Below are 16,972 nucleotides of genomic sequence, written 5' to 3' on the forward strand. Positions count from 1 at the left end.
AACCTAATATTAAAATGTTAACAAAACACTAACTGGTTAGGTAAAAAAAAAAAACCTTGCATTATAATATTAACGAATTTGTTAACATTAAAACAAATTTGCATTTTAATTACATAAATTAAAATTATAACTACTACAGTCATGTTTGACAAGTATGAATGACTTTTGGTGTTGAATTAAAATATTTTGTATATAGAATTGGGTCTAAAATATGTTGGCTGTTTGACAGAATCAGCTCGTGTCCAGTGAACAAGAAAATTGCGCTGAAGCGCTGAATATTTAGTGTAATTCCTTAAGATAATAGTGATTTTTAATGCAAATATTTTCCCCTGCGGACGTATCTGTTTTTAATAATATTAAAACAAGGGAAATCTGATGATTCCAAAATACATTGTTTTGGCCAAAACAATGTTGAAACCAAGATGATGGGCTTTGGTTCTCAGTATTTTGCCTAAAATTTATATTTTCTATTTAATGAATATCTTGTACGTGTGGTCATTCTTATAGCTAGTTTACAAATTATTTTTAAAATTTAGGTTCATAAGATTCAATAAATGTTTTTAGTTTTGTCATTGATTTCAGGCAACTATGTCACGTATTTCATTATTTGTTTCATTATTTTTCTCTAACCTACCTTTACTTACGTGTTTTTACTTTGTGTCTCATCTATATACTTTTTATGTTACTTTTGTATAAATAATATTTTTTTTTAGCTTTGTCTGCACTAAGAAAATAAACCTCAAACGACTAATATGCGAGCTGATAATTAGCAGTAATAAGTATGCATTTACGTCAATCATCCGCCATTTTTTTTAATAACAGGTTTCATGTCACTCTTCACAGCTTACATTTAGCCAGCGGTACCTATTGGTGGAGACCTGTACTATGAACTCACCATTGCGCACACTCGGAAGCAATGTGTTTCGCTAGATGACTAGATGTCACTGTACCTGACAGGCAATGGGCTGTGTGGCCCGGTTCCGGCTCAAATTAGAAAGAAAGTCACGTACTAGAGTTTCCTCTCGTGTAAAATTTTATAGTTTAGCTACTCGCGTGTCTGGTGTGGGGTTTGTACTTGCAAGTGAGTTACCGAGGATGATTCTTAGCGCCGCTTGACCACGTTCCAGCCTTGCGCGGAATAGCCGGGTGGACATTTTGTTCTGTGTCGTTGGTGTTTTAAATGCTACACTGTTTGTACACCGTCGTGAAGCGAAAGTGGAAACGAATTATGTGATTGTGGGCATCAGCCATGTTCTACAGGTGATTTCTGTAGCGGTGGAACGTTGCAAGTTTCGTCTGTTCAGCTAGAAGGCACGCCCCTCCGCTCGGTAAAACTGGACGGTTGCCGAGGATAAATCGGTGTGCATTTGTTTTCTGTGATCATGGCGGATGATGAGGTGCTGTTTGACGATGTGTACGAGCTGTGCGAGATCATTGGCAAGTAAGTATCAAATCAATGCTACCGGTTTTATTAGAGATACTATGTTTGTTTGGTTGCCAGGTTTTTAGTCGCTAGTATCCAAGGAAGTCTAAACAGTGTGCTATAAAAAAAAACCGTTGCTCCCAGATGCTCAGTTGTTTTCTAGGTTAGGGCGATCATTACGAAAGCAATCACGTATTGTTATTTCGGCACATGCTGTAGCCATGCATTTTTATTACACTTTTTAAATCACGCCTTTAGTTAGATCAGTAAAATTTTAATGTACCGTGATCGATAAAACAAATTAATATGCTTGTAATTATTTTGTATATTATACAAAATAATACTTACCTGGTTTAAATATCGCCAGTACTATTTCACAAATCTAAATGAAATATAGTTTTAAGGTATTGTTGAAAGGAAATTATAGATAAATAGTGCCCTGTCAGTAATTTTATAAATTGTTTCTGTACGCCTTCCTTGTACCTGCCCAGTTTGACTAGAACCATACTACCGGACTTACCGGAGGTTGTAGGTAGGTAGGTATCTAAATAGCTAATTAATATTAGGTTTTTAACATTTGTGTGCGCTTATATTTTAATATATGAGATACGAGAATTACTTAACAAAATCTAAAATCTAAATAATTTGTAGCGTTTTTACCATTAAAATCCATTCTGCGCTAATTAATTCTTGTTTGGTATGGCGAAAACGTTCTAAAAATAATTTTGGCAGCCAAAATATTTACTGAAGCCTGGAATTGCTTAAAAACTGTCATGAATTTGTAAAATCTATCGCAATGTGTCTTATATATTGTAAGCTACCGACTGTTGTAAAACCCCCGCCCCGAAAGATCAAGGACTATTAGAACATTTTTTGACCTTAAACAATATTTTTGATCTTCATACAGTGTTGTATAACCAATTATGTTGAGTTTCGTAGGTTCAGTCAAAGAATAATTTTTAGAAACGCGTGTGCGGCGAGGGATTTCAGTTGCTACACTGCAAACATCTGTTGTCAGTTTCTTCGTCTTGTATGATCGGACCATTGTTAGGGGCAGGCATTTTTTTGCGGAAAAAAATCTGAACGTTTATTAGACTGCAACAAGGTATACCTGGACCGGCGGTTTCTTCCTTGTGATTGGCGGCCGTCTGTGTTGCTGTATTTCACCGAGCCACTGAGGACGCGTTTGCTTCCGCACTGACTTAATGCGATTGGCGTTGAAACAATCGACACGTACCTAAAATAAATTCACCCAATCACAAAACACAGATGATGCTACAGTGTTTTAACTTTCAGCTAGTCTCGGAATCATTTCGCAAAATATGCATGCCCCTAACCATGGTAATCTTACTCGCAGTAAAGGATGGAAGGACTAATCATCGTTCGAATGCCTTGTGGACAGTAGCGGTTACAGAGGGGGGGGGGGGGGGGGCTAAGGGGCTCAAGCCCCCTCCAAAAGCATCTGGGTCCACTATTGTTTTAGTGTTTGCGTTGATAAAGCCTAGCCTCAGCTGGGTCAAGCCCCTCCCAAACTAAAATCCTGGATCCGCCACTGCTTGTGGATCTGTGAAAAACAGAGATGGTCAATGAGCGGGTGTCTCTCCCCGAACATGTATAGGACTGCGGAGTCTAGCCTGGTTGTCAAATGAACCATTAAGTAATAGGCTCTTGAAGCTTGTATTACCAGTGCCGCCTCATCTTCCCCTGATTAAAGGTGTTAAATAACAGCACTAATTGTGCTCAATAAGTACAAGTACAATTAAATAATAATTTAATGTTCATGAATCAAAATAATATAAATTGTCCAATTTTGACATAAATAAATTAAAATTAAATTCGTTTTAATACGATGAATAGTATTTTAGTAAAATTCCTTGTCAATAATCAGGCCCAATGTCGTGGTTTAGGGTTTTTAAATTTTTTTTCGCTTTTATAGGAGACGTTTTAATATTTTAAAATTTCCGTTTTCTTTTTTCGTGTTGCTATCTGCGCGTGATGGTGACAAACGATTAGATACGATTCAGGCAGCTAATTGTAGTAGGGTGCAGTAAGTTACGTGTATGACACATCCAGAAATTTTGGTATTAAAAAAAAAAAGAATATTTTAAATATCAATATATTTATCACGCTCGGCATTATTTTAAAGAATTCTACTTAAAATTTCGCGTTTCCGAGTTTCGTATTATAAGTTTATTTGCAACACGAACAACATGAACAACATGAGAATACATGAATTTGCTAGTTACACACACTGGCGACTACTGAAGACACACTCAAAACTTTTTAATATGATGGTATCATGTTAGGTTCATTAACACTAAATACAAATACGTTACACAACAATGCTACCTTTCGAAATATAATTGTGAATTCATAAGGGAAATGCAGGTAGGCTATATATAAGGACCGGAAAAATTCGCGGATTCAATGACCTCTAGGATAGCCTCCATTATCCTCTGCATTACTCAAGTAAATAGGAATGTTCATTAGGTACTAAATTGTGAGTCGTCTCCACTGGGTAGCTTGTGATTCGACGCTTCTTTGGTCGATAGTATCTCATTGGCCCAGAGAGCTCCAGTTAAACTGCGAGCCAATAGCAGAACCAGCAGAATTGTACACATGTTTGAATTTCAGCCTATCACGAAATGAATCTGCGAATTTTTCCGGTCTCTAGCTATATAGTACGGAGGTAAACATTGTTTTAATTGACTAAGTAAAGTAATATCTACATAGTGTAGCTGGAAGCTTAAACTTTATATGTTTTAACAACAAACAACTAAGATGAATGTAATTTACAATAAGTACTTAAATTTTTCATTGTGAATTTAGGTAGAAATTTATTACTGGGTGAGGTGTTAGAGGACGAGATATGCTGGTCAGACATTTTATCCTCAGTAGCCTCTTACAAACATTTCAATGTTCGATCATTAATACATTTCCTTTAGTTAATTTTGACGTGATAACGTCTTATAAATCGATGAACGCCGGCTGCACGCACGAAAAAGCATGACTCATTGTCACGTTCCGCCTGAGCTGAATGTGCAATATATAATATCAAACAGGTTAAGGCGGGCTTTTTAACTAATAATTGTTCGTGATTATATTCAAACAAATTAATTAAATTAAATTAGCAAAAAAACTGTAAATAATATTTGAAAATGAAAAAAAAGTATGCAATTTTTCATCAATGTTTTCTTATGACGTTATCACGTAAAATTATCTTCCGTAAACCGACTTTACAGACAAACCCCCCCCCCTTCCCTTTTTAAGAGAGGGTGAGACGTATCTTTATGATCGTCACTATGGCCAGGCTTCTTCCTGGGAGTTTTAATTAGGCTATCTTACTGACGACAAGTAATGGGTGGGGACCGGAAAAATTCGCGGGTACAATGACCTCTAGGATGAACTTTATAGTTCTACGTACACTCGGTCAAATGTCACCCTCTCATTGGCTGCTGTCTTGTGAAGGTGTCCCAATGTAGTGGCCTTTGATTCGACACAGCTTTGGTTGAGAGTTTCTCACTGGCCCAGAGTCATCCCAGGTGAGTTGTGAGCCAATAGCAGAGGCAGCACTCAGGTATAACTATATGAATTTTAGGCTGTCGTGAAATTAATCCGCGAATTTTTCCGGTCTCTAGTAAAGAGCTGAATTTATGGAGCGCAGATTAGATACCATCCAGAACTTAATGTTAAGAAGAGACACTTTGATTGCGATATTTTTTTTTGATGTCTACGTGGTTTAAGACGCTCTCCACGTTACGAAAGGTCAATAATTAGGGGCAGGCATTTTTCGCGAAAATATCTGAACACTTATTCGACTGCAACAAGTTATACCCGCACCTGGGGTTTCTTCCTTGTGATTGGCGGCCGTCTGCGAGAGAAGTCGTTGCCTTATTTGACCGAGCCACTCAGGACGCGTTTACTTCCGCACTGAATCACTGTGATTGGTGTTGTTACAATCGAGTTGTACCTCGGAGAAACTCACCCAATCACGAAACACAGACTGTGCTACAGTGTTTTAACTTTCATCTAGTCTCAAAATCTTTTCGCGAAATCAGAATGGCCCTATCGTCTTTTCAAGGGCAATTTTTAATGCAATGATAACCAATTAATTAAGTTTGTGATATGCGGTGAAGAAAAAAAAATATAATAAAAATAATATACATATTTACGTATACATGTGTGTGTGTGTGTGTGTGTGTGTGAATTATTGCCATGAAACAATACACAGATTTCAACATTAAATTTTTTTTTTCAATATGTTTGTGAGAATTTCGTACAGTGTTCTGCGTGTATGCAAAACAAAGACGTCTAACACGCGTCAGTGTTATCTCAACCCAGGATTCTGTGAACGACAAGGAAAACAGGTATTATTTCTATGGATATCTAGCAGCAGTACATTCCCGATGATATACTGAATAGTGAATGATGTTACGTCTAGACTTGCGACCAAGAAGACGAGCAGACGTGACCTTGCTGATGTCCGAGAATTGCGAGTAAAAATAGTGGGTTCTTCGCGTCTGCGAGTCTGTCGCTATTTAGCCTCCACTCCGCGATGCGCGATGACAGACTTGAGTAAACAAGTTCGCGAACCCGCAGCGCCCACGTGTGCACCGCCGGCCAGTGTTGCCAACACTTCACTCGCGCCCGCGTGAGCACTCACACCAACACTTGAAAGATAAATCTGTGCTTGTTGCTTAAAGGGGGTTCAGTCAAAAATGGTTAAAAACTGAGTTATCACAGGCAAGTTTGCGAAATTGATAAGGAAGATTATAGACATTATTTCAAAACAATTAATGAGTTTCCAAAGTTCTAAAGCAGTTAATAAAGCTAATAAAAAAATAACTGACTTCAAGAAACCTTATAATTTTCAATCGCGATTTTCTCAAAACTAATGATTTTGGACTTAACCCCTTTTACGCAACAAGCACGGGATTTAACTCGAACATTGCTTGGTCATTAGGTCGGACTATTAAGAACGGACCTAACGAGGCACCTCGCACCGGTTTACTAGGCCGTGTCTCGAGAGTACACAGGAGTAGTAGCCGAATGTTCCGCCAGATGGCTTGGTTCCGGCACGATGTGGAAAGCGGAACTCGGAATGGACCTACCGGGATTGGAACCCGAGTCATCCGGAACGCGAGGTCGGTGTTGGACCACTAAGCCGCCGCGCACGACTGTTTTCCTAACCTAACTTAAGACTGACGTTTCATACACACTACGTTGACGTTGCGTGCTAACACGTGTTGTTGCGTTACCTGCGCCTCGTAACACGTCGTAACACGCACCGGGCGAAGCTCTAGACTTGTATATTTTCGTCAGACGTGTTGTGCATCAGATGCGACTGTCATTGGACGAACAAGTGATTGAATTGGTGCGTGCTTAGAAGGTTCTGGACGACATTTCAAGCAAGGACTACAGGCACCAGCAGGCGAGGGGCGAAGCTTGGGAAGGAATCGGTAGGGGACTTGGAAAGACATATATTTTTACATTTTTAGGATGTACCCACTCTCCCCGTGACGAGCTGACATTGCATATTCTTCCTCTTCGTCAAGTTAGTCTAGAAGTACAACACTTCCAGCCTTTTAAACTATTTCACAGAACGATCCACCCTGCAAAGTATCCACACGCTATCTGCAGACACAAGGAATATCAGAACAATGTGAACACTGCCGGGCTCTGACGTGACGTGTTAACACGAAACGTCAGCGTAGTTTGTTTGCAGCTTCAGTGCGTCTCAGGCAGAGCTTACACACCTAATCATTCGGTGTTAGCCACGAAGGAGGGTAGCTTGCATCGTGCTTTGTGCGGGGATTGGCCAGCCACGGCAGTGATTGATGGAGCGCCATCTACAAACAGCTCAATACTCTCATTACAGTCATTACGTATGACTGATTACTCAAAGCATTTAAGAGCCATTACACTTGCCTATAGAGGCGCCTTAATGGACGCAGAGGCGAAGAGACGTGATGATGGCGAGGCAGTTTCGACTTTAGCGCCACCGCGCCTTTAGCCGGGTGTATTTAAAGTAATTTTTGGTTTTCTATGAGGAATGACTATACGTTCTTCGCCAAACGTTTAATCATCTCATAAATTAATTAAGAGCTATAGTGAATATATAAATTGAATGGTAGAATTTTCGTAGCAGTTCATTATTTGTTAATGGAAGTAACATATTTAAATAATTACTAATAATTATAAAATGACACTTTAAATGGGAATAAATAGGAACCGAAACTCATCATCTTGATTTCAGTACCTAGTGTTTAGGCCAATACAATTTCGTATCGTTAAATTGTAGAAATTTGACTTCTTGAAAGCTTTAATTTTAGAGTGACTTGCTGCTACAAATTGTGTCCTCGGTGAAATTATTGGTGGTTAGTATTGAATTAATTTTTGTGAATGAATGTAACTGTAAAAATACTGTCAGTATTTTTGTAAATACATCTATTAATGTATAGTTTCTGCCTTAGTGAAGGCAAATTTCAATATTCAACAGTAAACTTGTTTTTGGCATGTAAACTGTTGAAACCAATATGACTGCTTTCGGTACATAACTGTTCCCCTTAAGGGCGTATGTCCCGTTCCAGGTCATGATTTTAGATTTATATTAATCACTGATCAACTTTTAGACATTTTCAATCGTTTAACTTTCACGAAATGAAAAATATATATAGTTGCATACTTTTTGCATAATTAGCTGCCAAAGTTACATTTTTAACCTTTTTGGGTTGTACAAATAATGAGAATTTAATTTATTGCAGAACTGAAACTTTTTAGGATTAACTGCTATGCCACTGGCTACTTCAAGAAATGGTTTACATTTCTTTTAGAAAATATTAATTAATTTTACCTGACATTTCAAAATTCTCAAAATTTGTATGATCTTGACAGCCAAGAAACACGAAATGAGTTTTTGTGATAGAAATGCAAACCATTTCTTGAAGTAGCCAGTGGCATTGCAGTTAATCCTAAAAAGTTTCAGTTCTGCAATAAATTAAATTCTCATTATTTGTACAACCCAAAAAGGTTAAAAATGTAACTTTGGCAGCTAATTATGCAAAAAGTATGCAACTATATATATTTTTCATTTCGTGAAAGTTAAACGATTGAAAATGTCTAAAAGTTGATCAGTGATTAATATAAATCTAAAATCATGACCTGGAACGGGTCATACGCCCTTAATGAGGTCACTGCACCACCGCCTACACACACACGCTGCGCAGAGCTTCAGAAGATACCACGCGATTAATGTCGGAGCGGTGTCTTCAGGATGCGCTCAGGGTGGACGGATGGTTCTGTCTCCGAACTGTATCTTTATGAGTAGGGGCATGCATATTTCGCGAAAAGATTCCGAGACTAGCTGACTGTTAAAACACTGTAGCATTGTCTGTGTTTTGTGATTGGGTGAGTTCCTTTCAGGTGCATGTCTGCTGTTAGAAGACCAATCACAGTAATTCAGTTCGGAAGTAAACGCGTCCTGAGTGGCTCGGTCAAATAAGGTAACGACTTCTCTCGCAGACGACCGCCAATCACATAGAAGAAAGAACTGATGTGGATATACATTGTTGCAGTCTAATAGGTATTCAGTTTTTTTTTCTCGCGAAAAATGCCTGCCCCTATATTATGAGGGTGGAAAGGGTTATAACGCGTGTTTTAAGACAGAGATTCTTGAAAGCACCCGAGGGCCTTGCATATATAATGTTCCGGTCACCGCTCACATGAACTGCGAGACGTCCAGAGGAGAAACCGCGCCAGAAGCCCCAGCGAGCTTCGCCGACACAGACACGTGTGCATCAGGCAGCGCCCGAGGTGCAAGGACCAGCTGTACGCGCGCCCTTGGTGGAAGAACCGCGGGTGCGACCGAGCGCTCGGCAGACGGGATTGGTGCGCCGGTAGTCAGTATTTGCCCAGCTCCGCGAGCGGGTGTTTACTTCTCCACTCGGCCCGCCCCGCCCCCCTACACCCCTCCCCATGCCGTCTGGGCCGAGAGCGCGAAATCCTCCACTGAGGCTCGCAGAAACCCACTCTCAACGACCACGACATTTCTAACAATGACAAGCAAACAGTAGCGACATGCTTCGACTATTTCCCTGGATGTAGAGAAACGGCGCTGTGAAGGCGAGACGAACTCGAGGTGGAAAGGAGCCAGGACGAAGGAGTGGGTGAATTGGGGTTGGCCCTGCTGGCGCCTGAGGACAGAGACGTCCGCCACGCTTCCGCGGGCCCGCCTCGTCAGGGGTCAGGCGCGATGATAAGCGCGACGCTCGCTGGTGCTTCTAGCGCGGTGTCTCCTCTGGACTGGCGCGCTGTCTTCTCGTCGTCACAGGACAACTGTGAAATTTGAGCGGTGACCGTTACATTATATTGCGGAGAAATGAAGAAAAAGGTAAAATGCAAGTCCCTTTAAGTGCTTTCAAGAATCTGTACTGGTTGTTTTTAGCCTAAAAAGTACCCTTAAAAACACGCCTTTTAGCCATTTTAACTCTTATGAAAATACTGTTTAAAAACATAATCCGAAATCAAAAGTATTTTTCGGCCCTCGGCGAACTCTTAAATGCTTTTCGTAAATAGGCCCCACTCGGATATCTAGAGTAGTTTTCAAATTGCGTTGGTTTTCCTGAAGCTCTCCACACCGTGTGTGTGTCCGGGTAGGCGGAGCCCTTAAGGGATGACAACTCAGTTTTCCAGCGTTACGAAAATTCCGACCGTACAAGGGGAATAGTTAGGTACGTGGTGGGGGAACCGCCAACGGATGCACTAGTGGTCGAATGGGAAGACGGCAAACAGGGGAGGGGGAATAGTTATGTAGCGGGGCATGCAATATGCTAGTTGTGACGGCCGGAAGGGGAGGCGGCAGGGGAGAGGTGGAAATGACGCAGCAGTGATGCTACGGAATTGTCGTATCGCTGCTTGTGTTTGTACACTCCCCAGTTTTCGTAACGGCTAACGATTGACGCTACCATATTGCTTTTACTGTATTTAAAGTGTCTACAATTTATTTATTCGTGTGGTAAAAGAGTTACTGATTTGTGCAATTAACTTTGTAAGTATCATTCATTTTTATGTGAATAGTGTAATAGAAAATGTAAAAAAGACGAATAGACTTAAGAGGTTAGCTTTATAAGTGTAATTTATTTTTGGTATGTGAAAACTGTTATTTGAAATGTCAAAAGGACGTGTAGACTTGTGAGATAAAGTGATAAGTGTAATTTATGTTCGGTTAGAGTGTTTTTTTGTTGTTGTTTCATTTAATTCAGCTGGAGATCGCGATTTAACATCATGGCTGAAAATAATGAAAAGGCACAAGTAGATGACAGGTATTATCAAAAGCAAAGTGGGAATAAAACGCGAAAAGAGGCGCCAAAAAGAGCCAGTGAATGGATGCGAGAGTACAGGGCGTGGAAAAGGCTTTTTTTTTTTTTTTTTTTAAAGGTAGGTTTTGAAGAAATACTACATTGTCTGACTTCTAAGTTTCTTGGTCAATAGACCCCAAAACCATCGTCAAATCAAAAGTGTATGTATGTGTGTGTATACACACATATAATTTATGTAGATATGATAACTGCCTTAATTTTGTACAAATAACTTACAAACTGATACAAAAATATAGTAATGGCTATAATTACCATAATATGACGAATATCGCATTCGTATGAACGTATTATAACTCGTAGGAGTAATACCAAAAAATTCTTGATACTACCTACCTACCAACCAGAGTCCACGCAGAGTCCACGCAGGGCCCACGTAAGGCACTCGACGCTGCTTGCTCGACAGGTCGATCCGCGCAGAAACACATCTCTAAACTTGCTCTACATTTGTGCTGAAATTTCAACATTTTGAAATCATAATCGACTAAAAATTATTTTAGAAAAAAGCTCGATTTTTTCCCCTTAATTTTTCTTATACTTCGTGGTAAAAAACAGGTGGAAAAACCCATCTTAACCACACGTGTGTTGCGCCAATGTCGAATAATTTTTTTTTCCGGGAACATTGCATTAAGTACAATAATTCGGTGTGCTTTAGAACACTTTGTTTTGGAAATAAAGTGAATTGGCTTGTGCAAAATGTAATTTATGTTACTTGAATAGCATAAAAAAAGGGGTAGGCCTACCGTTTTAAATGCAGTTTAAAAAACTACATAGTTCTTATACCTAATGCAATGTGCGGAAAATGTTTTACCATTTTAGTAGACCTCCAGTACTGCAACTGATTTCTTAGCTAGTATTTCGGGAATTATTAGATAATTCTCATATGTGGTTTTTCCGTTGGTTATTCATTTAGCACGGATTGTAACGAGTAGTTTCTGTGCGTGTGCTGCAGCTCTGTCGTGTGACTCAGCGAGACGTGTGTGTGTGTGTGTGTGTTTGGGGGGGGGGGGGGGAGAACCCCTGACGTGGCAGTCAAAGCACCCCACCGGGGGGGGGGGGGGGGGGGGGGGGGGGGCGCACGGTTGCGGCAAACAAGCCACCAGGCGTGTGGGAGCCAATAACACGACCGAACGAGACCAACTCGAAATTGGTCCGCTTTAAATGAACGTCCTTTTTTTTTTTTTTTGAAAGGTCCCTGCGTAACTATCTACCCTCATTCATTCATGAACGAATAAATTAAAGCTTACCGTCTAGTCTACACCGAAGTCGTTATTGACGAGGAGCGCTGAGGTGGCGGGAGAAATGGAAGAACCCCCCCCCCCCCCCCCCCCCAAAAAAAAAAAAAAAAAACCAACGTCACGGCAACGTCATAAATGTTTCCCGCTGACGGGGAAAAAAAACGGTTGGACACCAGCGTTTTGGTGTAGTTGCACATTTGTAGCCTAAGGAACGTTTTATTGCGTATCAGAGCACGCTGTCGTTAAAATACACACATTAGTTTTTAAAACGCTTGAAGAAAGCAGAGGCATGACTATACTTTCCAGCCAATTTGATTTTTCATTACGCTTTTTCTTAGCGGATTGGCAGAAACCTAGCTAAAATAGTAATCATTTCCTTAATAAAAATGAAAGATTGATGCTTGAAATCCCCAAGAAAAAATAAAAATAGAAGTATTTATTGGAGTTGCACACGGCAGACCCTAAAGACGAATGTGCGCGCATTACGCCAGCCTACGCCAACCTTATCGCCTCGCCTCCTTCCGTACAGGCACAGCACTAGCTGGGTTTCAACTGCATCACCACGCGTACGCACAACTCGTGCTTTTAGAAATAACACATATATGCAGCATAAACTATGTTTTGAAGATAAATATATATAAAAAACATGTAAGTATTCTTTAAGTAGTTTTTTAAAATAAAAATTAAATATTTATTCCATATACAACCCCTTAACACGTGTAATTGTGAGCTTTAATTCAGTTTCTAAAATTTTTTTTTAAGTTACGAACAAATACCGTAGGGATCGGAAAAATTCGCGGGTTCAATGACCTGCAGGATGAACTCCACAGTTGTACATACACTCGGTCAAATGTCACCCACTCATTGGCTTCTGTCTTGTGAGACGTCCCAGCGTAGCAGCCTGTGATTTGATAAAGCTTTGCTCGGGCGTTTCTCATTGGCCCAAGAGTCATCCAGGTGAGTTGTGAGCCAATGGCAGAGGCAGCACTGAGGTATAACTATTTGTATTTTAGCCTATCGCGAAATGAATTCGCGAAATTTTTCCGGTCTCTACGAAATACGTTTATCGCTAGTAAATCTGAGGACATGACATATAATTTTTCAAGTTTCTGGCAAGTTAATGGAATATTTGTTGAAATACTCGCAAACCAGTATAAAAGTGGATTACAATGCTTGAAAGTCGTCGAGCAGGTGGTTGATCGTGAACGGAGGGAGTGGTGGAAGTGTTTCCGGCCCCGGAGCGCACACAGCTCCGCGACTCCGGGTGGCGGGCGGCGAATTAAGCGACGCTTGTCCAATTAACCCCGACCCGCCTGTGACCCCGCGCCGCACTCGCTGGGGCGGCTGTCTTGTATCGATTTGTTCCCGGTGGTTCGCCCCTGCCCCCTCCCCCAAGTCCCCTCCCCCCTCCCCCCTGCCCCCGAGCCGGCGACGCAAACAACTTCCCCACACGCACTCGGGACCAAAACACAGTCAAATTAAAAAAAAAAAAAAAGAAAACAAAGAAAAAGACTGCAAATGGTGAAAAACCTCTGGCGGTTTTTTTTTCTTCTTTCCCTTTCAACCCGCGTTCTGCCGGATCATTACAAGGCCCGAGGCAAACTCACCATAGCCGCGGAAGTTCTCTGTTCGGTTCTGCCGTTAGAATCCCTCGTAGCTGTGAAGTTTCGCCCTTAGTGTATCTGATATCGTTAGGGGCATGCACATCTCGCGAAAAGATTCCTAGTATAGCTGAAAGTTAAAACACTGTGGCATCGTCTGTGTTCAATGATTGGGTGAGTTTCTTTCAGGTTCATGTCTGCTGTTAGAACACCAATCACAGTAATTCAGTTCGGAAGTAAACGCGTCCTGAGTGGCTCGGTCAAATAAGGCAACGACTTCTCTCGCAGACGACCGCCAATCACAAGGAAGAAACACCTGATGTGGATATACATTGTTGCAGTCTAATATGTATTCAGTTTTTTTTTTCGCGAAAAATGCCTGCCCCTAGCTATCGTCACTGACGCACGGTGTGTCTAGGGCCGGAAATATTTGTATCTTGAAGAATTTCGGCAAACGGGCGTAATTACCAAGAATGTGGGCACTCGAGGAAGTTGTTGGGTTCAAATACCAGCACTTGCGTAATTAATTCAAGTTTCAAAAAAAAAAAAAGAAGGAATTTTATAATTTATGCTGTTATATCATGTGTGTACCTACTGTAGTCGTTTAGTATTGCACCCAATATTTCAAACTTCAAGAAAATATCATCTGTAAGTACTCTGATGTCGACAAGAAATCTAGCCATCTCATTCATTCGTACAAAAAAAGGAAAGTCCGAGAATCGATAGAAATATCAAGACAACCTTAAACATGAACGAAGAAGCATTTGGGTTCGTCTCTTCGAAAGCTGCTGAAACAAAGATCTCAATGAAAAAAAAAGTCCCTTTTGCCAGACAGTTTAGCGAACCAGAAGAAAAGCGCCTTTCATTGGCGAACACCTCCAGCTAATCACTCGAGCACATCCTTGATTGGCTAAACGTTCCAGACAACCAGGAGAATAGTGGCATCTGATTCGCTAACACTTACAGCACACGCTGCACAATGGACGTATTGTATAAAGGCACGGGAACCAAGAACCGTGTCATTCAATCGGCTGGGGGCGCCAGCCCATGGCACATGAATAGGGGCCGGCATTTTTCGCGAATAAATATGGACGCCTATGCAACAAGGAATACCCGCACCCACGGGTTTCTTCCTTGTGATTGGCGGCCGTCTGCGAGAAACGTCGTTGCCTTATTTGACCGAGCCACTCAGGACGCTATAAGTAGAGACCTGAAAAATTCGCGGATTCATTTCGTGATATGCTACAATTCAAATAATTATACCTTTGTGCTGCTTCTACCACTGGTTCTCTGTTAATCTGGAGTAATGAGGGCCAATTAGAGACCCTCACTCATAGAAGTGTCGAATCACAGGCCACCCAGTCGAGACGACTCACAAGTCAGCAGCCAATGAACAGTTGGCATTTGCCCGAGTGTGTAGAGGATATTGGAGTCTATCCTGGAGTTCATTGACCCCGCGAATTTTTCCGGTCTCTAGAAATACGCATGCTCCTACACGTGAATCACCGCTCATTCGTAATTCCATGTGCTGCTTCCTGATCAACACCAACAAATTGCTGCTTCGTCCGTACCTGCAATTTATTACAGATGTATACAGTTTTTAATCCGCGGGCTTGCTATGGTACATGTTTTTCAGTATCCTACTCAATTAGCCTGGTTTCAGCCAAGCCCTACATATAATCTTCGTCTCTCGTGGCGTGGCCTTGCTATAGTAGGTATGCCATGCAACTTATCTCAGCAATACCATTGGTCCGTGTATCCTCCTGCCACTGTTGTTCTGTTAACAGTGTTGATAAACAAGTTTATGTGATTGTGTTCGTAAACAAACAGTCATGCGTTGCTTTGCAGTTACCACTGGTAGCCTAACATTTTTTGAGAACTTGATGGCATTTGACACAAGTTACCGTGACTGCAGGTGTAAAAAGCTTGCCATGAGACGCACTATATGGACGTACCGCATACGATGACGGATAACAGATACTGACATTAAATGAGTGACTGCTGATAGAAGTTTTACTATATTAAAAAAAGGATTGTCTGTAAAGTCGGTTTACGGATGATAATTCTACGTGATAAAGTCGTAAGAAAACAGTGATGAAAAATTGCATATTATTTAGAGTTTTTGCAGATCTAATTTTAATAATTTGTTTAAATATTATCACGAACAATTAGTTAAAGAAATAAACAAATCAAATCAATGTCAATAATTTGTTAATTTGAAATGACGAAATTGGACAAATAAATCAAATTTTTTAAAATGCTGCTTTCAAAAAGCCCGCCTTAACCTGTTTGATATTATAGAATATTTTCTCGCACGGTGGTTGGCCGGTTCTTGCACGCTCGGCTCAGGTGGAACGTGACAATGAGTCATGCTTTTACGTGCGTGTAGCCGCCGTTCATCGATTTATAAAACGTTATAACGTCAAAAAAGAACTTGACATAGCCTACATGTAGATTATTTGTAAAAGTTTTCTGAAATGTTGTTCTAAGCCACAGCCGCAGCTTCGTAATGCTCTGCACGTGTTCGTGTTGTTAGATGTCGGCCCCTTGGTAATTTAATGTCGATGCTCTCTTGTTGTACTTGTAAATCTGTATCTGACTGAAAGAAGCGTCTTCACGGCGTGTTCAGCTGCAGGTCGGACGACCGAACTGCCGTGAACCGACGAGTAGAGACCTGAAAAATTCGCGGATTCATTTCGGGTTGTGCTAAAATTAAAATAATTATACCTTAGTGCTGCTTCTGCCATTGGTCCACTGTTAATCTGGAGGACTGAGGGCCAATTAGAGACCCTCACTCGTAGAAGTGTCGAATCACAGGCCACCCAGTCGAGACGACTCACAAGTCAGCAGCCAATGAACAGGTGGAATTTGCCCTGAGTGTGGAGAGGATATTGGAGTCCATCCTGGAGGTCATTGACCCCGCGAATGTTTCCGGTCTCTACCGACGAGCACGTGGCGCTCGTGAAGCCGGGATCTGCCACGCCGGACCGACTTCCCCGGAGCAGGTCCCGGAAACGGGGACGGGGGTGTGGTCTCGGGTGTTGTGTCATGCGAGGGGAGAGAGGGTGGTGGGGGAAGGAGCTCCAGAGACCGCGCGGTGCCGGTTGCCATGGCGACCTCTCCCGACTGACGAGAGTTGCACGAGTTGTGTTTACCTGCACATTGCTCATCTTCATTAATACCTTCATGTTATTTTTTTCTTCTACTTAAAACCATAATTAATATCATTCAGTTTAGTATCTTATTATATTTTAATTTTATTAATGTTAATACATTATTTTATGTGGCTTATGTTAGCACTAAATTTAGATGTTAAATTGTAGATGTTTCATCAGT

The 16,972-nt window shown here is 41.1% G+C and overlaps 1 protein-coding gene across 8 annotated transcripts in view; it reads left to right on the top strand.

Moving 5' to 3' along the window:
- Positions 1-894: 894 nt before the first annotated feature.
- LOC134543040 (peripheral plasma membrane protein CASK) overlaps positions 895-16,972 on the top strand; it is a 290,715-nt gene continuing 274,637 nt past the window's right edge. For 6 of the 8 annotated variants that reach the window (XM_063387741.1, XM_063387743.1, XM_063387744.1 and 3 more), the window contains exon 1: positions 896-1,441. In XM_063387741.1, coding sequence (XP_063243811.1) covers positions 1,383-1,441 — 59 coding nt within the window. In that variant the 5' untranslated portion in view covers positions 896-1,382. Of the gene's footprint in view, positions 1,442-16,972 lie in introns of all 8 variants that reach the window. The other 2 variants (XM_063387740.1, XM_063387742.1) reach the window with 1 other exon arrangement.

Source organism: Bacillus rossius (assembly GCF_032445375.1).
Source record: "Bacillus rossius redtenbacheri isolate Brsri chromosome 9 unlocalized genomic scaffold, Brsri_v3 Brsri_v3_scf9_2, whole genome shotgun sequence".
NCBI lineage: Eukaryota > Metazoa > Arthropoda > Insecta > Phasmatodea > Bacillidae > Bacillus > Bacillus rossius.